Source organism: Rhea americana, unplaced genomic scaffold, assembly GCF_003343005.1.
Source record: "Rhea americana isolate MKP2758 unplaced genomic scaffold, rheAme1 scaffold_77, whole genome shotgun sequence".
Classification (NCBI taxonomy): Eukaryota; Metazoa; Chordata; class Aves; order Rheiformes; family Rheidae; genus Rhea; species Rhea americana.
Window position 1 is genome coordinate 2,531,088 of NW_028186945.1, and position 23,785 is coordinate 2,554,872.

Sequence of the window (23,785 nt, forward strand, 5' to 3'; positions counted from 1 at the left end):
TTTACATTTCAGAAAGAAAGATAGCTGAGTTTTATTTGATGACSCAATTAAACAAGGATATATAACAGCTATAGAAAGATGTTACCTAAGGTTGCAAATATATGCATCACTGAACTTATTTTGTCTTTTGACTGTTTTTTTGCATGAAGAATTTTTTTAAAAAAAGTTTCTCTTTTACAGCCTGAAGTACTTGAACAACTGAGTGGRTTAAAGGAATTTTGGATGGATGGTAATAGACTAACACTTATCCCAGGGGTAAGTCCTTTTATTGATTTAAATATTTTTGTATTCAGTTTTACAGTGGTATTTGCTTTGTCAGCTAGCTTTTGTTGATGTTATTGCATATTTTTAATGTTACCCTAAGTCAGAAGTTTAAGCGCTCCTGCYTAACTAGCCCAGTAGTCACTGATCTTGTGAGAAATGGGTACATGGCTTTTCTTTCATTGAAGGTTAAAAATCTCGTATCTTAAAAAACTATGTTCCAACCCAGTGAARGGATATGTAAAAATCCTAGATCATATTTGGGGTTGCCCAACTTTCCTTCTGGGAGCGAATTATTTTGTGTTGGAGAGCAAGCTGGAATTTACAGGAYAAAAATGTATGAATTTTGATTGGTAATTGCTGTGGAGCAAGCAGTTGTTGTTCGTATTTTTATGCTGTGTATCTACAGACCTTAGCTAAATTCCTGAAAAAGTGTTCTGTTGCCTTGATTTAGGTGCTGGACATCTCTTAGAATTGTATGGGGTCCAGGATGACCTGTTATTGCAGTACTTGTGAACCTGTGTTTATACTGTAGTAAACCGCATTTGGTAAACAGCTGGTCTATTTTCATACTTAAAGCAGTGAGGCTTTCTGCCTGCCCTGTAGTCTTCCCTACCATCTTTCATCACTTCAGCTAATTCTTCCTTGAGGAGAGCTGAATGGATGTGTGTTACTAAACCTTTCAACTTTGCAGTAAAACTATATTTGTAAAAGTAATTGCATCTTTTCTGTGAAGATTTCAATAGACTAATGTATATAGATCTTCAAGCTTATTTTTGAATTATATGGAAATATAATACAAGCTTAGATTTTTGGCTTTTTTCTTCAATTTAGTTAGTGATTCATCATAATTAATTTTGAGGTTAACGTTTACACAAAATGAAAAAATAAGCATTTGAGAGACTTGGCTTGAACCTCATTATGTCCCTGTGTTATATAGATGAATTTTTGTCTTAAGTTTCTGTCTTACGCTTTAGTCTTCTGATGAGGAGTCGCTTGATTCCACAGTAACTGATCCAATAGCTGCATTTAGAGCAGGCTGGCTTTAGTGAGACCTATGGAGTAACTATAGTGTACCTATATGTGTAGAAAAATATTAACTGCATATCTGCACAAAAAATTGCATGATAAAGTTTGGATATTTTATATAAAATTGTATTTCAGTCCTATAAATAGGACTTTCACTGTAACATAATGCTTTAGGGAAAGTTTTGTTGTCAAAACTACTGGCTTTGCTTTGAATTTACTTTTTAGAATCCTCCTTTTTTTTTTTCTTTTCCTTCTAGTTCGTAGGTACTTTGAAACAGCTGACCTACTTGGATTTTTCTAAAAACAACATTGAAGTAGTTGAAGAAGGTATTTCAGGTTGTGAAAGCCTACAAGACCTACTATTATCCAGTAATTCGCTTCAGCAATTGCCAGAGTCCATTGGTTTGTATTTTCACTTAATTTGTGTTCTAAAACTTCATGATTTAGACACAGAACAGTTGAAACTTAGATTTTAAAATACTATTTGTCTATTTTAAATTGATTTAAAATTCCAGGTTTGGATAAAGCTGTAACATATAGTTGAATAATAACATCTATATTTGGTTTGGCATGTTCTTGATTTTGTTTGGGAGTTTGTATATGAGAAATTGTTAACTCTACCATAGAGTGTAAAAATATATATWTTTTTTTTCTTTCTCCTATGGCTGATATGTGGTAAGCTGGTAAGTGAGTTCTGTAAGCTCATGTTCTTATTTTTGTAGTAGGTTTATAGCACTATAAGTTGTGCCAGGATTTCAGGGAATACAAAAGATGTAACTTGCGTATAGTATTTTTCCTTTTTTTTAATTCAGTTTTATTTTTAAATTGAACTCTAATGTTCTTTTTATTTATTTTTTTTTTTACCACAGGTTCCCTGAAGAAGGTAACAACACTTAAAATTGATGAAAACCAGTTAATTTATTTGCCAGACTCTATAGGAGGGTAAGTATTTCACTTGAATAAAATGTTACCTAGCCTTTCTGCAAACTTTTCTGTAGCATCAGCTGCTCTTTTGAATGGGTTTACACCTCTCTGCTTGACACTTCTGCTACATGTTATAGTAATGTCTTAATAAATTTGAAGGCAGTTACTTCATATCTTCTAGTTAGCTGCTGCATGTATGTTCTTTATGTATTAATATCAAAAGATCTTCATTCTTCATGCATTAATGTGAGCATCAATCTATAAGTGAAAACTGAATGTGGAAGAAAACAGTGTGAATATGTTTAGGAAGGCCTGCAGTTCATGCAGTTTGTGGCATAGTGCAAGGAGAAAGTCCCAGTATCTTAGCTGGAGCTATGTTAGTTAACTACTGCAAATGATAGAACCTGTATCAGCTGGTTGTAAAAAGGGAATATAAAAGGCACATGTAATAAGGTGATTTTTTCCAGAATTTTTAAATTCTACAGAATTTAAAACACCAGCAGAATTTTTAAAATTATAATATACTCTTCACCAATTTAGATTAAAACCCATAAGTGACAGCAAAAATAAGTGCCCAGAATGAAATTCTGTGTAAAAAAAAAAAGAAAAAAAAAAGAAAGTGTATTTGTTCCAATTTTTTTCCCTACGGTATTTTTTATAACTGATGTAGGCTACATTGTTCAGTTACCAGAATTACAATATACTACTACACTGCCAGTGCCTTATATTAACTAACTCCTTAAATTCTTTCCTTGTTCAAACTGAGCTCACCTCCTATTTGTCTATGATCTGTCCTATTCTGATTGTTTTCAGTACTTAATGCTACTGCAGTTGCATGTAGTATACAAATATTAAATGTTTCTGGCCCCCTGCTGTTTACACTGAAACCTCTGTAAAGGTTTCGTGTAAGGACTATGTAAAGGAGATTTAAAAAATGAATAATTTAGGTAATTAGTTGTTTAAAAAAGTTTTATTGGACTAGAATTTTATTTGGATCTCTAAATTTCATTGTGAGTGTAATTTGAGATTTGTAATTGAGTGGTATAATTTCATGTAAATTTAAGTAGTATAAAATTGATGTAGGATGAATTAGCTGTATAGAGGAGTAACTTTTTATTTGTTCAGGTTAATATCATTAGAAGAACTGGACTGCAGTTTTAATGAGATTGAAACATTACCTTCATCTGTTGGGCAACTCTCTAACATAAGGACATTTGCTGCAGATCATAACTTTTTAACACAGCTGCCACCAGAGGTATGTATTTAGTTATGAAGCTATAAATTGATTTTTTTTATTTATGGATTTTAAACTATATACTCTGTAAAAACTTTGATTTGGCTACCAATTTAATGAATTTTGAGTGGATTTTCAGAGTGCATGTTTTTAAAGACAAATATGTATAAATACAAATTTTCAAGTAAATGAAATAACCCGTSAATGATTCTTGAAGCAAGCAGAAGAAATTAGTTACTAATATATTGAAACTAAAAGGGGGAAGAACAATTTTAATGTACTGTGTGTTTATTCAGTTTTTCAATGTAGGAATAAATCTAACTACAAGTCCTAAGGATAGTTTTAATAGTTATTTTTAAAACTGCAAAAATTTGTGTATTTGGAGCTGTAAGGATGAATTCATTCTTTTTTTCCTTTTCAGATAGGAAACTGGAAGCATGTAACAGTGTTGTTTCTGCATTCTAATAAGCTTGAATTTCTTCCCGAAGAAATGGGTGATATGCAGAAGTTAAAAGTCATCAATCTGAGTGACAATAGGTTTGCAAATTGTATTAATTCATGTAGGAATTGCATAAAATGCAGTATTATTGCATATATTGTACTGTAACTGATATCTGTCCTCCAAATTTAAATAGAGGTATTTTTATGAATATATTTTTCTATTTTTGCTCATCTCACCCACAGTGTTCCAGTTTCTGTTGGGTTTCTTCATTTGCTTTGTTTAGTGTATTATAGTATGGTGGTAATACACACACTTTCCTGTTGTCATTACTTTTGTAAAAGCTTCCAGAGTTCTTTCTGGTTACTGCAGAAACTGAGATGCATGTACTTATTTTATTATTGTTGTATTCTGAAGCATGCAGTTCCACTGCATGAAACTGCATTATTTTAATGACTTACATGTCAGCTTCACTATAATCATGATTGTTAGGATGTATTTTTATAGAAAATTAAATCAATTATTTTCTAAAACCTTAAATTTTTAGCTAAGAATCAAATATGATAGCTGCTTTATTGTGTGCAAAGACAAAAAAAATACTGTCAGTGTGTGTTATAAAAGACTGTGCTAGAGAAGGGGAGAAAACGAGCTGGTTTTATTAGAACTGGTCATTTCAAACTGACAAAACATTTCTCTTCTGGGATTTGTCAATTTTATAAGTTAAAATTAAAATGCTTTGGGAGAAACGAATCTAACCAAGCTCTCCCTCTAGTTTTTTCCAGTCTGGCTGCTTCATACTCCTCCATGCAGTCTGCTTGATCCATGAATGCTAGAGTTGCTGTTGTCAAGGGCAGCCTTTTCATGATAAATTATTATTGGAAAAAATCAGTAGCTTTTCAGGTGTAGTGTGTGTGTCTTCCCACTCGCCCCAAGTTGGAGTACGTATCTATTCTATCCTATTCAAGTTGCTATACTAACTTAAATTGAAGTTATTCTTCYTGAAGTCTCAGTTCTTCCAAGGTGTCTGCTAAACAGGGTAGAAAATACCTGTTTTTTATTAATTCTAGGTATAGCTATGAAATTAAATTAAATGCTATTGCCTTTCAACTGTCAAGAGTTATTATTTAACAATATCTTTAAAGTCTTGCAAGCTTTTTTTTTTTTTTTACAGACTAATGCAGCATTATTTCTTAATGGTCTTAGCACTAGTAAGCAAACTTACATAAAATCTTCCTGTTATAAATTGCAGACTGAAGAATTTGCCCTTTACTTTTACAAAACTGCAGCAGCTCACTGCTATGTGGCTGTCAGACAATCAGGTGAATTTTTTTCTTTTTAATATGAATGAGTAGATTATTGTTGAATTTATTCCTAATGGTACTTACAAGTACAGAGCCATCTGTTGAGTGACGAAAAGTAGTAGTGTATATATACACCAATACTTTGACATGAGTTTGTTGATTTGATTTAAACTAGAGAACACTGATCCCACCCACCCATTTTGCCAAAAATTTTCATATTTTTGGCAAAGCTATGTGTTAGGAAATGCAGTTTAACAGATGATGTGGGTTTTTTTTCGTGTTTTTTTTGTTTTGTTTTGTTTTTTCCTTGGTTGGGGCTTGTTTACACAGAAAGGTGGTGCTTGATAAGCTAGCATTCTGATATATAGCGCATGCTACTGCAGGACATACCATTGAGGAAACCTAGCCTGCGCTAGCTGGTACGTGGAATCATAGAATTGGTTTGCGCTAAACTGCTTGCGCTACCTTTGGACTCGCCAGGTTTCAAGCTACTGCAAAGTAACTCATGCTCAAGGCATGCGTCTTTCCTTTGTATTGAAGCCCTGTGTACTGTGCRATTTCCTGGATGGCGTTAAAGTGTATAGTGCTACCAGAAATTGATTAACCTCAGGTGTAGTCTGTTAAAGGCACTTTGACTAATCTAGTAATTTAAGATCTTCTGGCCCTTTTTTATAAGGGGTGGAGGATGCCCAACCTGGTATCGATATCAAACTCTTAATTACAAWTTTTTTCTCCTTATATGAATGTCTGCTGCTTTAAATAGCCAGATAGATTTGTGTATTTCAGATTGGTGTGTTCTGGAACAGTAATATGTCYTAGCAAGAAACCGTGTTATTTCTCAAATATTTAGTATTTGCCTGTCTTTTAAAAAGCTTCTCTTACCAAGTCTGTTTACAAAACCAGTGGTCTGTCAAAGACATACATTTTAAAACCTTTATTTTGTAAAAATTATTCAGAGGGGTTAATACAAGGCAGAGCAGTCTTYAAAGTGTAATGGAAAGAGCATGCCCTGTTACATGTAGATAAGTAGCAGGAATTTAAATATATAGATCCTATTTAGATGTTACACATGTATATTCTCCTAATGTGTCCTCCTTTCTTTCTTTCTCAGTCTAAACCACTTATCCCTCTTCAAAAAGAAGCTGACCCTGACACACAGAAAACCGTCCTTACCAACTACATGTTCCCCCAGCAACCAAGGACTGAGGATGGTAAGAATCTCTGAAATAACCGTGTCAAAATGCTGACTTCTGAAAATGGGAGGAAGACAGTCCAGCTAACATGCTTTTCACTAGATAATATTACATAGATACAAGCTTGAGGTAAACCTGTAATTGATGAGAAGTTATACTCAGAAAATGAGAACATTAAAAATACGAACCAGTTATTGGTAAATTCCAGGAGAAGATTCATTTGAGTGGGGAGTGGGCTTGTGTGGGGAGTGGCATGGATGCCACTTCTCAGTGTGACAGACTTTCTTTCCAGCAAAGTTTAATGATTTGCTGGGTTCAGACTGGTGTCTGCGTCAGACTAAGTGTTTTAAATGTTTCACCATTAGTGAGAAAAACAGTTAAATACCGATCGTTATCCATTTATTAAAAAAAGAAAAAAAAACAGTTGACAATGGGGGAGGTGGGCTGTGTTTTGCTTGCATTTAATCTGAACTGTTTTACGAAAGGTTAGGCACAACATACCAAGACCTCGCTAGAAAGTTACTTCTGTACATTTGTGAGGTAGTTGCAAAAATGAGTGTTATTCATGAGCAACCCATCAGGAGTAAGAGAAAGATAGTAAAGGTCTGTGTGTTTCTCCTCTCCCCTTTGCCATGCTGGTGAAAAGATGWTGTTTGTATCTTTTTAACAGAAATCAGTCAGAGACTATTTTTATGATAAATAAAGTACAGTAAGCATATATGTGTAGTTGTAGTGAGAGGAACAATGGAAATCACTGTGAACTGAGAGGTGACTACTTTTTCTGTTTCATAGCACAAGCCTCTAGTATGCTGAGAGAAGTAATCAGAAAAATATCTGGAAACGCAGTAAATTGTATGTCACTGAGCTCTCTAATGTAGATAATGCATCTGCATTATCTGCGTTAGAATGTAAGAATTAGAAAAGCATTGGGAAATTGTTAATGAAGTAGAAAGTAGTTGCTTGTGTCCGTTTTCATTTCCCTGAACCCTGTTACGGGGATATCTTTCTGTAGACAAGGAAAGAGCTAGTTGTTTAACTTAGTTTGACTGAAGACCTTCATCTGAGGTGGTCATCCCAAATGGAAGACTTTAAGTTCAATAAGTAATTTGGTATTTGTAAAGTTTTTGGGTGCTTGGGTGTTGTATATGTTTTTTTTTGGTTGGGAATTGCTTCAGCAATAATTAAAACCATTAAAATATCAGTAGCAATTGTATTTAATAAATGCAAAATAATGAATATTACAATTAATATTCTGACTTGGCTAGTTCTGTAATAAAACGTTTTTCCTATTTCAGTGTAAACTTGTCTAGAAATAGTGTGAACAGTCTCTTCATTGCTAGTGAAGTGGGAGTGGCAGTGGGAGATTTGCTAGACTGGGTTGTTACCTGGCTAATGAATGCAAATATGTTAGAGACAGAGGGTAACTAAAGATTTCTCTCTTGTAAAATTAAGCAAAGATACTCTGTAAAGCTTCTGTCATCTATCTACCTTCTGCTAAGAAGCTTCTTGCCTTGTTTTGTTTTTAAGGATTGGTGATAATGCAGGTTTTTATCAGTAAATTATTCTTATTTTTCCTCCTCTTTATTTTCATGAAGTGAAATCAGCTGAATGCTTCTATGAATTCTGTAATAAGACCCCATCAGAAGGTCAGGCTGTATTCTACATTTTTGTGTACAACACACATACATACACCCTCCATCTGTCTGTCTRTCTATCTAAAATATTGATATATATTTTACAGCTAAGAGGTTTCTACTGAAGAGTCGCAACTATGAGAGTGTTCACACTAGCCTACAGCTCTATGTAAGAAGCTTTTTCTATTTTACAGATGGAGATTTACTATTGTGAAAGTATGGCCAAGTTCTTAGCGCAGTGACAGCACAGTCAGTCTTCAACTTCTGGCACTGCTAGTCTGTTATCTTTTTGAGCAAAGATATAAAAGCACACAAATCCCATCCAAGGAAAAGAAAGAAAAAGAACATTCTTATCTTGTATAATTTTCATATTCTTACTAGAGTCTGTTTTGTTTTTTTAATTTAGTTATGTTCATATCTGATAATGAAAGCTTCAATCCATCTTTGTGGGAGGAACAGAGGAAACAGCGTGCTCAGGTGGCTTTTGAATGCGATGAAGACAAAGATGAAAGGGAGGCACCGCCTCGGGTTAGTACTGAATGTATTTTTGAATCCTTGGTGCTTCCCTGCCTCTCCCCCCCCCCCATCCTTTTCCTTACTCTGGCTGTGGGTTTCACTCTGCTGAAAAATCAAGTCTTCAATTATTAGTTTAAGAGTATCTAAGAGGGTTAGTCTGCCCCTTCACCACCTCTACCCCTCTCCCCCTGGCTTTTTTTTGGCCAGATCATTAAAAATGGAGCACAAGAGAAAAAGCTAGTGTAAGGCAATGCTAGGAGACTACTGTATTGATGGTGCTGTGGCAAGGCAGTAGTGGGACTCCTGTTTTGCTGAAGTTTTCCAGGGTTTTCTTTAAACACTTTAAAGTTTTAATAGTTCCTCCTGCTTCCAGTCAATGGGGGGTGGGGGAGAGTGATATATGATCTTGCTGGGTTTTGTCTTATGTCAGAGTTAATTGAGGTAGACTCATACAGCAAAACTGAGGTTCTAGATCGCGCTGCAAAATATTTTCTCTTAAAACTGATTCTTTGATCATTTAATTAAAGTCAGAATATTATTGCTTTTTTTTAATGCAGGAGGGCAATCTGAAGAGATATCCAACTCCGTATCCTGACGAACTGAAGAATATGGTCAAAACAGTCCAGACAATTGTACATAGACTAAAGGATGAAGAATCTACTGAAGATATTGCTAAGGAGTCAAAACGAGAAGGCCAAGCAGTTTCTGTAAAAGATGTGGGGGTAAAGGTTAGATACAGTATTCTCTTCTGAYTTCAAGAATTTCCAAAGATCTAGAGCATCACTGATGCCTTTTAATTCTGTTCTCCTTCTGGCTACTGCTTTAGGAAGAAAATGTCAAATYAAAGAGTAGAATTTACCTCTTCAGTATCTTTAAAAGTTTGTAATGAATGACTCTTTTCTGGCAGTGTTTTTGTCTCTGATACTAAGAGCAAGGAAAGTGATTTACTTCTCAGGCAAATACAAAATTTAGCTGACTTCTTTGGTTTCTGAAAGATGGCACCTGCCATGTTTTGATCCTCCTTTATCTGGCAAGCCTCAAAATGAAAATCAGGATGATCTCTAAGAATCTTCCCACTGCTCTCACGCCTGGAGGATTTACGGAATGAATTAGAAATGCAGCAGCAGTGAGTTGGCACACGAGTCACTAACAGGTTAATGTTAGCATGATAATAAGGTGTTGGAACTGCTGGTTGATGGTGACATGTCTCACTGTAGATATCGCTGTCTCCTGCTCCCTTGAGGAAAGCAGATTTGTGGGGATAGGGAACTGTACCTCAGTAATCTACAAAGATCTTTCTCTCCTGGGTGCATTTCATAGTTCATTATTTAAAAGGTCAGATTTTTCATTTCAGTTTTCCACAGTATATGATGTTGACTCTAAATACCATATCGTACTGAAAACCTTTCAGGATGTTTTTCTGCTAATGTTTTTAATCCTGTAGACTTCAGAAATTGCTCCAGTAAAAAACAAAGCAGATGAGAGAAAGCAACCTTCAGCAGGAAACTCTGTGCAAAAGCCTACTGAACCAGAAGCTGAGCACAGCGCTGCAAATTCACAGATGACTGCACTTGTTAAAACCTCAAAGAACACGAAAACAATTGTCAACCATGAAGACACACTTGAGGTATGGCATTGCAATGAAAATCATAGCAGTCGCAGAATTGTGCTGGTGTTGAACTGAATTTGTTACTCTGAGAGGTAGCAATGAAAATTTATGTTGACAATAGAAAATTGCTGTTCATAAGGGCTGGAAGTACAGATGGTTTGTAAAGCAACACTTTTCTCGCTTCAGAGCGTTAAAAGTAAATGCTGAAGTATCTAATAAGTTCATAATGAAATGATGCATGGATTTAAATAAAGAACAAATACAGTTAGTCATGATTTTTTTTGATTTTATTTTTTTATTTAGGATGTGTTTGAGACTTGTGACAAATTCTGGAACTTGTCAGTTAACCAGTTGCCGGTCGTAAGTAAAATACTTTTTTCACCAGCAGATTTTTTTGCCTGTGTTGTGTAAGCAGTGTATCGTGTATGTCTTGCTTGCATTGAAGAGGCTTTTTAACAAGCAGTTGTAGTTACTGCTGACTTTCTTYATTAGCATGTTCCTATTTCTAAATATGTTACCAAAATTCTGGTTTTGATGTTTTTCTTTAGTTAAAAATAAGATTTCATAGAATCAATAAGGTTGGAAGGGACCTCTGGAGATCATCTAGTCTCAGAAGATCATATTAGTTATTTAACTATTGTGGCAGCAATTCTATGAAGCTAGCTGTATACCAGTAAGTAAACGAGACAGCAGTGCCTAGTCCATCAGGGACTGAATTCCTTGTTTCCATGTGATAACTTGCTGATAACATTGAATCCGAATACCTCAACTAATCCCCTAAATCTAGGGGAAAAGGAAGTGTGATAGTAGCAAACAGGCTCTCTGTTCTGATTGCAAGGAAGGATATATATATATATATATATATATATATATATATATATTTTTTTTTAAATGAGGGTTATCATACTGTGTTTGCTATTTTGGTCAGATTTGTCCTCCTCTGCTGCAGTCTAAAGAACTGGCCAAGTAGTTAGTATCATGGAAAAGCTGGTGCTCCAACAGGTTTTACCTGTTAAACCTTCTGAAACTTGTAAGAAAARTAAGCATCAGAAGACTTTTTTGCCCTTTGTGACATAGGCTTTGTAGCGTTTGTAAAAGGAAGCATGCTTATTAGAATGAAATTTTCACTCTAGAAAACAAATATAATTTTTTTCCTCTTGAAAATCTTACTGAAAATAATGGTTTTAGGAAGATAATAGAAATGCAGGCCTGGCAGTAGATGCTGAATTCAGTCGCATGTTTGCTCTTGCAGTCAGCTTTATCAGTTAATCTCTCTCATAAATGCATTGAGCTCCATCTTATGGTTAAAAAYTTGCTGATATCTAGCTCAGATATATTCAGCATCACTTTATTCTTGCACCATTGTTRCTTTCAAATTAAGTAATTTCTCATTCTCTTGGTAAAAGGTTATTACRGTAAACTTAAAGATAGCAACCTAAGCTGTTCTTGATCTTTGTTTGCTGGACTACACAAGCCAACCTTTGTTCAGTCCTTTCACATAACATACCTCTCCCTTCTTAAAACTATCTTGCTAGTGCTGCTATATACCTGTTCAGTTTGAGTTCATCTTTTTTTCCTCTAAAACCAGTATCTAGCTAATCAGCATCTGGAGTGTTCCGTTGTTCAGTGATCAATAACTTAATGGGAGTCAACACTGTAGGCAGCTGGGAGGAGAGGCAAACTTCACTGATATGTCTTAACAGGAGTAAACTGGTAATTCCTTAGCACATTTAAGACCTCTGCTACAGTAGTATGTCCAGTTGTGGGCACTGAAATTCAATAAAGGTGGAGACCAATTGGGTAGAGTCCAAAGGAAGAATAATTCTTTTTTTTTTTTTTTTTTTTAAAAAAGTAATCAAAAGCCTAGAGAATTTATAAAGAAAAGTGAAAATATTGTTGTCCTTTCATCTAAAAGTGTGATGCCTTTGGGGCAGAAGGCAGGGGGAGCAGATGCCCAATAGCAGTCTTACAACACATGAAAAGTATCTGCAGAGAGAAAAGCAGTTAACTATACCCATTTCCACTCTTAGCAGGACAGAAAAACGTTACTCAGTAGCATAGATACTTCCCAGTCCGTTACTAGAAATACGTTCTAAGTCTGACACGTTCACATTAATGTCTGGATAGTAGATCTATTCTTGTCATTGATGATTATAAATGATGGATATGCCTTTCTGACTTGAATTCAGTCTCTTTAGGTTCTTTCCTAGATAGTACTCTTCTAGGTGCTCTTCTAGATGGTGAAACAGAGGCTTCATCTGCCTCCTCYAACTAGTTCTCATAGCTAAGGTTAACACCAGCTTGACAGTCGTTCCTGTGAAGTTCATCAGAAACAGCCTAACTCTGCACATGCTGTTTCTTAAAGATAATTCAGTGGCAAAAGTTACTAAATTCAGTTGATTTGTACTACAAATAAGTACACTCACTGTAAGAAGTAATCCTACATTATGTTGCTTGTTTGTACTTTTCCAGTTTCTTGTTTGGTGGGTGACAGTTCAGACAGCACTTGACCTTTAAGCAGTTCTGTGCAGTGCACAGCATAAAGCTGTTTTTCCTTTAGCAGGAATCAGAAGAACTCTCCTCTGATGAAGAGATGAAAATGGCAGAAATGCGTCCACCGCTGATAGAAACTTCCATGAACCAACCAAAAGTGGTAGCTCTTAGCAATAACAAAAAAGGTTAGATAACAAATTGTTTGTGATAATAACTTGACCTGGTGTCTATTTTTAAAATGCACAAATCAAATCTACTTTTATATAATATAATTGGAAGACAGATGATCAATTCTGTAGTTAAGCAATGGAAGCAGAAAAAAGTTCTATAGTATCTTATCCTTAAGTATGCAGTAGGGAAAGCAGCTGTGTTACTGATCCAGACTGTCTTGGATTCTTGCCATCAATTTAAAAAGCAGACGGGCAGAGGAGGGATTGCTAGCTTAAACACTCTTGAAGAAACCTCTAAGAAAAGGATTTCAGAAAGTGGTTTTTGTCTTAACTAAATTTCCTTTTTCCTCCCTCCTCCTGGTTTTTGTTTGTGGATTATGGCTGCTATTGGCTACAATATTCCTGTTTAAACTCTCTCAGAGATGATGTTGTCACTTCCTAAGATTTAAGAATAAACTTCTCTATGGCAACTCTTTATCCAAAATCACTTTACTTTTTTTTTTTCCTTTCTTTTCTCTCACAAGAAACTTTAGATCATTGTTTTTAAATACATTTTTATATTATATCTTTGAAAGATAATTTCAGTTTGGATAAGCATTTTGTTAGAGAAAGGAATGATTTAGGATTTGGAGAAAGCGTAATTTAGGAGATCAAATTCTGTTTTGTTTTATATGGTATCCTAGTTCAGTTCTTTCCAGGACAAAAGGTGGTTGTGGCCATCACAATTAAAAAGATAAGATATAGTGAGGATAAAGAAAGACCACAGGGAGGCAGCAAGAAGGCGCTACTGAGGTTTGCATGCAGATGACTGATGGTTATTAAAGTCATCTTTGGGCTTTTTGGCTGGCTAGGTCAAAAGTTTGTTCTTTTCTCTGGAGCTCATAATAAGGTTCACAAAATTTGTGCTTTTGGCATTTATAACTGTCTTGATGCAAAATGTTAAATGCGCTGGTATGTACACTTTTTGCCCATGTCAAAATCACAGCTGACTTGAAGCCTTTTTCCTGTGGATGTAATATAAGCATGCATGTGTTAAGCAAGAGTAAATGTGCATAGGTAKAAATGATTTTGAGAATCAAAGTGGTCAGCAAAGCATGACAATGCATTGGATTCCAGTTATGTGGAAGAACATTTTCCTCTTAATTCCATTTATAAAAGTATATAGACCTCATCCAGTGATCTAGTTRCTTCCAGACTGTTTGGTCTAATAAACAACTACTTGATAATGATACAATGTTCAAAAGCAGGAACTGTGTATACTTTCAAAACCATGTGAAGCAGTATGCTTTGTTTTGATAGCAGGGCTGATAGACTTATGTGATTCAAAACTTTTGAATCATAAAAACAAACATGATTCAATAGGTACTGTAAGGGAAATGTTATATAGTGTAGCACTGGTTTATGCCAAGGAAACTTGTAAAAAAGGAACAGGTTCAATTTCACTAATAGGTGTGGGCTGTTCACATAGGGTCAAGTATTTCAAAAAAAAGGAACTTTGGCCAACATCTTGTCAGTTTATACGAAGTTTGCAAAGGTTTTATATGTTAGTTATACATTAGTTTCCTGTAATAAGTATTCCTGAAAAAAAAATATGGTTTTTAATGTTTCATTTTAGGATGTTCAAACACTTCTATTTTTTTTAAAAAAAGTATGTGTCTATAACTACAGTGGTAAATTTCTATTTCAGATGATTTAAAAGATGCTGATTCCGTATCAGATGAAGCTACCCACAATAGCAATCAAAATAACAGCAACTGTTCCTCTCCTTCTCGAATGTCGGATTCTGTTTCCTTAAATACTGATAGTAGCCAAGATGTTTCTCTCTGTTCTCCGGACAAAGAAACGCACGCAGCTGTTCTATCCAAAATCAGGTTTGTAAAATACTGTATGCCACTGAACAAGTGCAGTGGAGATGTTTATTAAAACTTCATACTACATGTGTATCCTTTTAATTACTAYTTTATCAATTGTTATTTTAATATTAACATATTTAAAATACCTATTTAATGTAAAATAATGGAATCATTCACTTTGAATTTTGTTGTCCTAAGCCTTAAAAAGGCAAATTTTAGTGTGCAAAACATGGTTCCCATCTCTTCTAATAATCAGTTATAATAATTTCATCCTTCTTGATATTTTATATGCTTCTAATACACTACTTAAAAAACTGTGTTTTTATTTTCTCTGAAGTTGGAAATCAATTTGATTGCTAACACAACTTTCTAAAATTTTTTTATAATCATTTTAAACCATGAGCTTAAAGGTTGCTACTGTTTGTAGTTTTAGTTAAAATATACTCTCTGGTTAAAAAGTGCTAATAGAAACAAAACAGTTGTCTAAAAATTGTCTTGGAACTTGGAAGACTCTGATAAGAAATCTGAGTGATTGTCACTTAGTTCTTCTGTAGCTCTTTAGCTGTCTTTAATTATTAGTGCTGAATTTAATTAGCCTTTTGAAATCACGGCATAATCTCATAATTAGTGACCCAAAAATGAGTTGTCAAACTGAACTGTCTGATGTTTTTATGATGATAAGATAGCAAATCATAAATTGGTTGTATGTTAGTCTCTGTCGTGTATTTTGCACACAATATGGCGGTGTTGCATGATAATGACTAATCTTTCTAAAACTGTTCTTAATACAGGAATATAGTATCTCTATTTTGAATTTATTTCAAGAGTTGCTTCTTTTTTCCAGACAAGAAGATGAAAATTTGAATAATCTTTTGCAAAATGGAGGTGAATTAAGCATTGCAGTAGAAGAAGAGATTAATGTGGAAGACAAGGTTACAAATTTATCTGAGTATGAATTAAGCGTTGAAGAAAGATTAGGCCTGATAGGAAAAGGTGTTGATCTAAACACTCTTACTGAGGAGTCTCACAAATTAGACCAAATAAACATGAATATCAATAAGCTGGCTAATGAAGAAGCAGTGCCAGTTCCTGTAGAAAGACTAAAACCACAGGAAATAGCATCAGTAAAGGGGTTTTTGAATAACAATGTGAAAGAAGAAAATGAGCACTTGGAAAATGGAAATAAATATCCTATAAGTAAAGTAAATGGTCATCCTGAGGAAGCAGTGCAGTCTCCTATCAGAGATGAAGTAATGCAAAGCACTATAGTTGGTGGTGATTCTTCTGCTGAGCTGCCTGTTTCAAAGAGCACTGAAGATCTGTCTCCGCAGAGAAGTGGTCCTGTGGTAAAATCTCACAGCATCACCAGTATGGATACTGGCGGTCTGAAAATCTATGATATTGTCAATGACAATGGACCTCAGCAACCAAACGCAGTGGCTAAATCAGCATCTGGTAGTGCAGATGGAAAAAATATCGTCAGAAGTAAATCTGCTACTCTTCTGTATGATCAACCTTTGCAAGTTTTTCCTGGATCGTCGTCATCAACTGATTTAATGTCTTCTACAAAAACTGTGTTCAAGTTTGACTCAAATCACAATCCTGAAGGTGCTAATGTGGTGAGAGGGTCTGTGGCAAGTGGCACACAAATGTTCTGCACTCCCCAGTATAACATTCAGTACAGCACCAGTGCAACAGCCAAAGACACCCTGTGGCCCCAGAAACAAAGCACCCCAGTAGAACAAGGCAGCTTACCTCCTTCCCGTCTGCTTAGGTCTGACAGCACAGAAACCCCTAGCTATGTAAAGCATTCTGCCAATCTGAATTTCTCCAATCATAACAATGTGCGAGCCAGTACCGCTTATAACACTCATCAGCGGATGTCTGGGAGACATATAGATACGTGGGCTATTCCACCAAATGACAGACTGCTCCCAGGAGCAACCAGAAACACTCTGCAAAGGCAGAGCAGTGTAAGCTCTACAGCTTCTGTAAATGTTGGTGATATGGGACCCTCAAGGCGGGCTCAGCTTCCTGAAGGGGACTACTTAACGTACAGAGATTTGCATTCAATGGGAAGAGCTCCACCAGTAATGTCTGGGCATCAGAGACCTCTTTCTGCCAGGACATACAGCATTGATGGTCCAAACGTACCCCGACCACAGAGTGCTCGACCTTCAGTGAATGAAATACCAGAAAGAACTATGTCAGTTAGTGACTTTAATTACTCACGGACTAGTCCTTCAAAGAGATCAAACCCAAGGGTTAACTCTGAGCATTCTTTATTAGACCCCCCAGGAAAGAGTAAAGTCCCTCATGACTGGAGGGAACAGGTGCTGCGACACATTGAGGCTAAAAAACTAGAAAAGGTAAAAATAATAATTTAATTTTTTTACAGCTTTCTGTCATCTGGATATGAAAGAAGTTATGTAATCTGTGTTTTGCACTGCTTTTAATGGTGCTTTTTCTAGCGGAAATATGCTTCAGGTACTGTCTTAAAAAGGATAAAAAGAAGTTTGTACTGCATATATGACTAGTAGTCAAATGGCAGGCTTTAAATTAACTTTTCCCCCACAGAGAAGAAGAGGTCCCTGTTGTTTTCGCATCATATTTGCCAGCTTAGTCCACTTACTTTAGAATAATTTAAAGGTCAGCTCTTTTAGACCAGGTAAATTTCATTGTTTTTGTAGCAGCATTGTATTCATGTTATACTAAAATATTCCCGTATACCTCTTGGTTTTATGTTCTACCTTTTTTTCTGTTTCTTCACCTTAAGAATAAAGAAAAGCTGGAAGCATAGGTTTACAGCATTGGTTGCTGAAGAATGCAAAAAAATGTAATTAGAATGTATTGGCCTTCAAGCCACTTGTCTTTTGAATGTTTGTCAGATTGCTGAATGAATATTTATTGCTGTGAGATGAGAACACTTAAAAAAAACTTGTTCATTCCAGAAAATCACAGAAGGTTTTGATACAGCTGTATATGGTGAACAGGACTCTTTATGTGCTTTAAACACTACCAAGAATTTGAGCTGATTTGTAGAGTTCAAAAATTATATATCTTCAGAGGATTTGAGCAGAGACTGGAAGACTGTACTCTATGCTATCTAGCTAAATAAGTTAAAAATATCACTAAGTATAGGGCAGTGTCACTAATCTGATCCCTTTTCTTACTTTTCTTTTTTTTTTTTTCTTGGAGGGGAAGGGAGTGAACCAGCCAAAGTACCTCTAACATTTGATTATGCCAGCTAGATAGATTATTCTGTTTCAGTTTCTTTTGGAAGAAGATAGTTGTTGGCTTGTGATTATGTTAAACACTTCAATAGCTTTGTTAGCTAAAGTAGTATATTTAAAGATGGTTAAAAAAAAAATGACTTCCAACCATGCTTTTTTCCTTTGGAAATCCGAATATTTGGAGGGATGGGTCTGTTTTAAATTGTGTAACTTCTGGTGATAGAAAACTTCTTAATATGTAATGTCTGCACAACAGCAGCTCCTGTTTTTGTGAGGTTTCAGTGACATCTGACAAAATATTTTAAGGCTTTCACTGTGTTGTGCTGTGGTGTGGTGGACCCTTGCATGTCCCACAAGTCTCTGACAAACCTCACCATGCTCCAGTCCTAGTAAAAGATGCACTTCTCTGATCTTGCGTTCTCTGTGTGTGTGGTCATTTTTCAAATATGGGGGGGAAAAAAAAAGTCCCAGCAGTCCCTGAATGCACGATGGAGACCAAACCTCAGTCCGCTGCTGCTGCTGCTCATTTATAGTTTGTTCTCATATCATCTGCATTTCACATGTTAAGAATGATAGTAAATAAGTTACTGGACTCTGCAACTGTGCTAGATGCCATAGCAGTGTTGTCACCTTGACTGCAATGAGACTCGATTCCCTTTACATCTGTCCATACTTTCTTTCACATTTATATGTAAGCCTTAATTTCTGTTTCCTTCTAGAGTGGTATGGTATAGCTGCTATGGGGTTCCTAGCTGTGAATCTAATTTAATATATCTTAGAAATCTTTATCTATGTGTCTATACCTGTTTGTCTTTCTAGCTACATCCCAGTCATTTAGGAGGTGTTTCTTTTGTTCTGGCTTGAAGTATTTAGATTTAGAGTAGCTTTTAGCAATCTGAGATTTACTTCTGCGACAAAAAGTGAATGTGTCTGTGTCTGATTTTATGTTCTCTGGAATGTGACTGACCTAATMTATGAAATTCAAGGAAATGCTGATTATGATCCTGTATGGTAGCTGGCAAATATGATAATGTAGAAATTCTGGGAATTCATTGGATATTTCTTTCTTCTCTTAAAAATAACAGTTTCAGAGGTTTCTCCTTGTAATTGAAAAATAGCTTTTTTTGTGTGGACTTACTCTATAAACYAGACATTCCAATGTGTTTGAAGTCGGAAAGAAATTTCAGTATTTACTTAAAAACTCTTATTTAAGGAACAAGAAATGACTTTAACAAAAAACTCCCACAAACGWAAAATGACATCTCTTTTTTAACTCTTTTTTAATCATGGCGTTGTCAAAAGCAGGTATACAAAATTAGGCGTATCTTGTTTGTGGTTATACACAGCAGTGTAGGTTAACAGCATTTACTTTCGCTGTGATGCTTTTGAGTCTGTTACTGAATTAATCACATACTTACTATTTCTATCCTGTGATTTTTAGAAGGTAGTATATTATTTAAGATAGGAAAGGTTGATGTCCAGCAGAAATGATTCACAAGGGATTCTAGCCAAGAGCCAGGATTTGTAATCGATTTGGCATGATGCAAAGGAGCTTACTCAGCGAGCTAAAGCCGCCCCTCTGGCGGAGGGAAACTGAAGAGGGTTCTGTAAACGCCAGGCTGCTCTCTAGCGCGTACCTGCGCTAAGCTGTCGGCGGGCGTGCGTTCAGGTCCGCCCTCCTGCCCAGCCTCTCCAAGTGTAGAGTACAGACGAGCTTTTAAGAACAGTAGGAACTTTATCAGATTTTCTTTCCAAGTAGGTGAATTTCCAAAGTTCGTATGCAGCATGTCGCAGTAGTATTCTTTTGTAGTCTTGTTGAAAGCTTTTGTTTTAGGAATTTAACTGAAATACTGTCTGTATAAAGCATTGGGATAGCACACATCTTGTTGTTTGGTAGAATAATTTGTCATCTATAAGTTGCAATAATAAATACCTGCAACAGAGTTATTTGCAAAAATCTATCACATTTACATGTGCTAAGTAAGCAGAATAGCTTTGGGCCTGACTGTCTTTTCCTTACATGTGAATATTTTCTTTTTTTTGTTGTGGATCTCTTGGGAGTTCACCAGGTGCGTGCTTGCTTTCAATTCTAATTTAATCTGGAAWTAAGTGCTCTACTTTTTATCTACCCGTGCTGCTAGAAGACTGCTTAAAGGAACTCTTTTCAAAACATTCAAAACATTCATCATTTTGTAAATGATCTCCTTCATATTTGGCCTTGACATTGGTTAATGTCTTCAGAATTAAAAAAAAAAAGGGGGGGGGGAAGCTATATGGTCTTTCACATGCTTAATAAAATTGATGCTGACAAACTAATTGAATAAGATAAAAAGTTGATTCCTCCCTTCCCTTCTCCCCCCAAGAAATCTCCCCTTCTATTTAAGAAAGAACTATCAGAGATCAGGTCATAAAATTAGTTCCTACTTTCCTCTTCAGACATCAAAATAAGTTTAACAATTAAAAATTATATTTTTTAATTATTTTTTTCTCTGTCAGATATRGAAAATACTTTAATTGGTATGGCCTCAGATTTTTTCCAAATTTGTTTAAATATGTTAGGAAAAGTAACTTAGGTGGGTCTGTGCACGCACACACACACAAGTGTTGAAAGGTTCTTAAGAGCGTAGACTGAAGAGTGTTTTGACAAGAATAAATTGGGGAATGCTACCTGTTCWGTAGCTGTTAACTTTAAATGTTGACTTCGGTTTTCTCTTGTTTCTCCGTTTGTGAATGGGCTGCTGAAGCGTCATTGTGTTGTAATGATACTTTACGGAGTCACTTCCGCAAAGCAGTGAAATTTTTGTGCATCTTGAATGTAAGCAACCAAGTCCTGACCCTTCAAACATTTTATGAGAGTAGAATTTAAACTGTATGAAATTCTATATATGTAGTAGTTCTTCAATGGGAAGGCTGTACCTTAATGAAGGTAATGTTTTTGCAGGATCAGAAACTTAAATTAATGCCAACCCCTCTTAAAGTTCCTTTTCTTTGGGATAAATTGATATTTTATTAGAACTCTACAAGATTTCAAACAAAACTTTCTCTTTTTTAATGCTTAAAGTATTTCTAAATAAAAACATGCATTTTAAGCATTTTAAGTGTTTCAAAGTACCTTCAGCAAACTGCTTCTGTCCAGAATTTAACTAAAGAATGTTAAATAGTAGACACGGGAACCCCAAGTCTCTCTGCTCCCTTATCCATTTGAAAAGCACTTAGAGGATGTTCATATAAAAATAAGAAGCATGTGGTAAAACATAAATTGTTGTGAACTGCAGCTATATTAAACCAGCATCAGTGGCACTTGGAGCTCACTGAAGATTCGGGATAAACTTTTTGTTGTACACGTATAGTAGATCGAGGAACTGTAGCAATAGTATATATTGTGCAAACACATAACAGACCATAAGGAATTTGCACTGAAGGTGCCAGCTGCAGAACTGTGGAGCATATAGAAAAATGAGGCAAAAAGAAAAAAGCAAAATTGAAGTAGTTTCTATATTAACAGTCTCAACCGTTACTTGAGAGATGAGATTTATTTTTGTTTAACAGAATTATTGTGAGATGCAGAGATTCCAACCAATTCAGGTTGTTAAGTAAGGGCTACTACAGTATTATCCCGTGGGAATTCTCCTAGGTAGATTCTGCTGTTTATCCTCCTGCTCCTAAGCAGATGCTTTTGGTAAGCTCAGTTGCAGAAGACACTCTGTGGACTGTGAAGTTGTTAATTCTCTCATAAGCCAAAAAATACAGAATATGTTCTGACTCTTAGCATTCAAAAAGACTGTAAATAAGTCCCCAAACTGTCAGTAGCTGCATGTGTCTAAACTGGCTCCATTAGAGGCTGATTTTTGACCAAGTCCTGATCTATATGCAGAACACTGCTCTTTTGTACATAGCCCTTTTTTGTGATTATATTATAGCTTTTAAAACATTCTTCACCACTAATGAGTAACTGAAGTTACTGGAAGTGTCTTCTCTGATGGAACAAGCTCCAGAAAGCTCTTTAAGATTGTTCAGCCTTCACTGTGCCCACGATGAAATGCAAAGTTAGTGGATACCATTCTGTGTCAAATATCTCAGTTTCTCCCTTCCGTTATTTTTAGCTAAAATAGCTAGAGGAAGAGTATTTTTAGATTCATCACTGGGAATATCTTCTAGTGTTGAAGTTGTAAGAAAGCTTTAGTTTACCTAATTTCTAACAGTGTAGGTTTATAGAAGGGGAGAATGCAGCCTCTCTTGCTCGATGTTTTAGTGAGCACTATCCAAAGTAAAGGTAAGCCTTGACCAAGAAAAGCCAAGTAGTGTCAGTAAATACTGCTCTTTTGAGGGGGTTTCCAGTGACTGGTACCAGGGCATCTGAGAAGTACGAATCTGCAGAGGCATGTGACTATATATGTGCTCAACAGCTGAACTTCAAAATGTGTTCATTCATGTAAGAGTTGTTGAAATATCTTAGTCAAATGATGTGTATGTTGAATTTTTTTTCCATTTTGTTTGACTTGGAAAAAAATCTAGAAACTTTATAAAAACAAAAAGCTTTGGATTTGCTGGGTTTTGGTGTTCTGTGGTGTATCTTTCAATATTAATATACTCCTGTCACCATGGGTCTTGTCACTGCTTAAAGATAGGTCTACTTCATTTGTTGGGGGGGGGGGGGTAGGGGATTTTCCTTTACTTCTGCCCTGTCTTTTGCTTTGTCCTTATGACTACAAAAGTCCATGATGGCAAGAGAGTAATGTGTCTACTGCTATTCTTTCTAATATTCTCACCAATATTGCAGATGTCAGTTTTGCAAGGTAAAGTAGCTCAAAACCAAGCCAGTATCACATCTGTTCTCGAGCTTAGATTACTTTTTTGGTGGCTGCAGTCACAGAGGAACAGCCTTCGAGGCTTCTTAAAGCCTCTCTCTGCTCAAATGAGGCTTGTTCACTTTCTTGGACGGGCTGTTACTGAAATGCCTGGTGGACATTGACAACATTGTATTAATAACAAGAAAACCCAGCTAGTCGCCCAAATTCTTGTCTTTGGATAAATTGTTATTTGAACTGTACSAGTAGCAGGGGAAAATGAGGCAAAATAGTAACAGAAAATCAAACAGTTTTCCACAGGAGTGCATCTTGACTGTCAGCTTCTGCTTTTGCCAACATCTCTATGTTGGATATTCAGTGAAAACCCAGAAATTTGGATAAGCTGTGCACCTGTGTTGTTTTTCCAGACACACATACATGTGAATGGCTTTATTTACATGTAACTCTCTATGTACACTGTTGGTTGCATGCCGATTTACAGTAAATTAAGGTAGATGGGGTCACTGAGTTACTTTTTATGTTTTATACAGCGGCACTGTTCTTTGTTTGCATGGTGTTTATCTTGCATGACAATGGAGTATGTCTGTATTAGTCTATGTATAACATGTCTTGTGGTTTATGCATGCTGCACTAATCTCTGTTAAATCTGTCCCCTCTCTATTCAGAGCATGCTGTCTAGGTCCTTTAATTCCAATTACGCTGCAGTTAGCAGCTTTCACTATGGCAGCTCTAGGGATCTGCATGGCAGCCAGGGTAGTGTTGCCTTGAGTGTTGCAGACGGAAGAGGTTCTGGTGTGCACGTTGTTCGAGTGAGTACCTACAGGAGGCTATTGCAATACGTAGAGGGGGAATGAGTAAATTGGTGAAGCATTATCTTTATGTATAGACAATGTTTTTAATAAAATAGTGTAATTGTGCTGGATTTTTTTTATGGGCACCAAATCAAATACTCTGAACTGCTTTCACTTCATATGCCTTACCCTTACTAAAGGCTTTTCAACTTAATGCTGTGAAATAGTTTGCTAATTGGCTCTTGTGTATGATTCAACATATAAAAATGCCTGATTTTGTCCTATATGTTGTGATCA

At 35.8% G+C, this 23,785-nt stretch overlaps 1 protein-coding gene across 9 annotated transcripts in view; it reads left to right on the forward strand.

Moving 5' to 3' along the window:
* The window catches only part of ERBIN (erbb2 interacting protein), a 114,499-nt gene that overhangs the window by 81,784 nt on the left and 8,930 nt on the right, over positions 1–23,785 (forward strand). For 5 of the 9 annotated variants that reach the window (XM_085322381.1, XM_085322382.1, XM_085322380.1 and 2 more), the window contains 14 exons: positions 181–255; positions 1,548–1,692; positions 2,160–2,232; positions 3,340–3,469; positions 3,870–3,985; positions 5,137–5,206; positions 6,300–6,399; positions 8,422–8,543; positions 9,089–9,259; positions 9,976–10,158; positions 10,444–10,500; positions 12,701–12,818; positions 14,491–14,674; positions 15,501–17,025. In XM_085322381.1, coding sequence (XP_085178507.1) covers positions 181–255; positions 1,548–1,692; positions 2,160–2,232; positions 3,340–3,469; positions 3,870–3,985; positions 5,137–5,206; positions 6,300–6,399; positions 8,422–8,543; positions 9,089–9,259; positions 9,976–10,158; positions 10,444–10,500; positions 12,701–12,818; positions 14,491–14,674; positions 15,501–17,025 — 3,069 coding nt within the window. Of the gene's footprint in view, positions 1–180; positions 256–1,547; positions 1,693–2,159; positions 2,233–3,339; positions 3,470–3,869; positions 3,986–5,136; positions 5,207–6,299; positions 6,400–8,421; positions 8,544–9,088; positions 9,260–9,975; positions 10,159–10,443; positions 10,501–12,700; positions 12,819–14,490; positions 14,675–15,500; positions 17,026–23,362; positions 23,748–23,785 lie in introns of those variants that run through there. The other 4 variants (XM_085322386.1, XM_085322388.1, XM_085322384.1 and 1 more) reach the window with 4 other exon arrangements.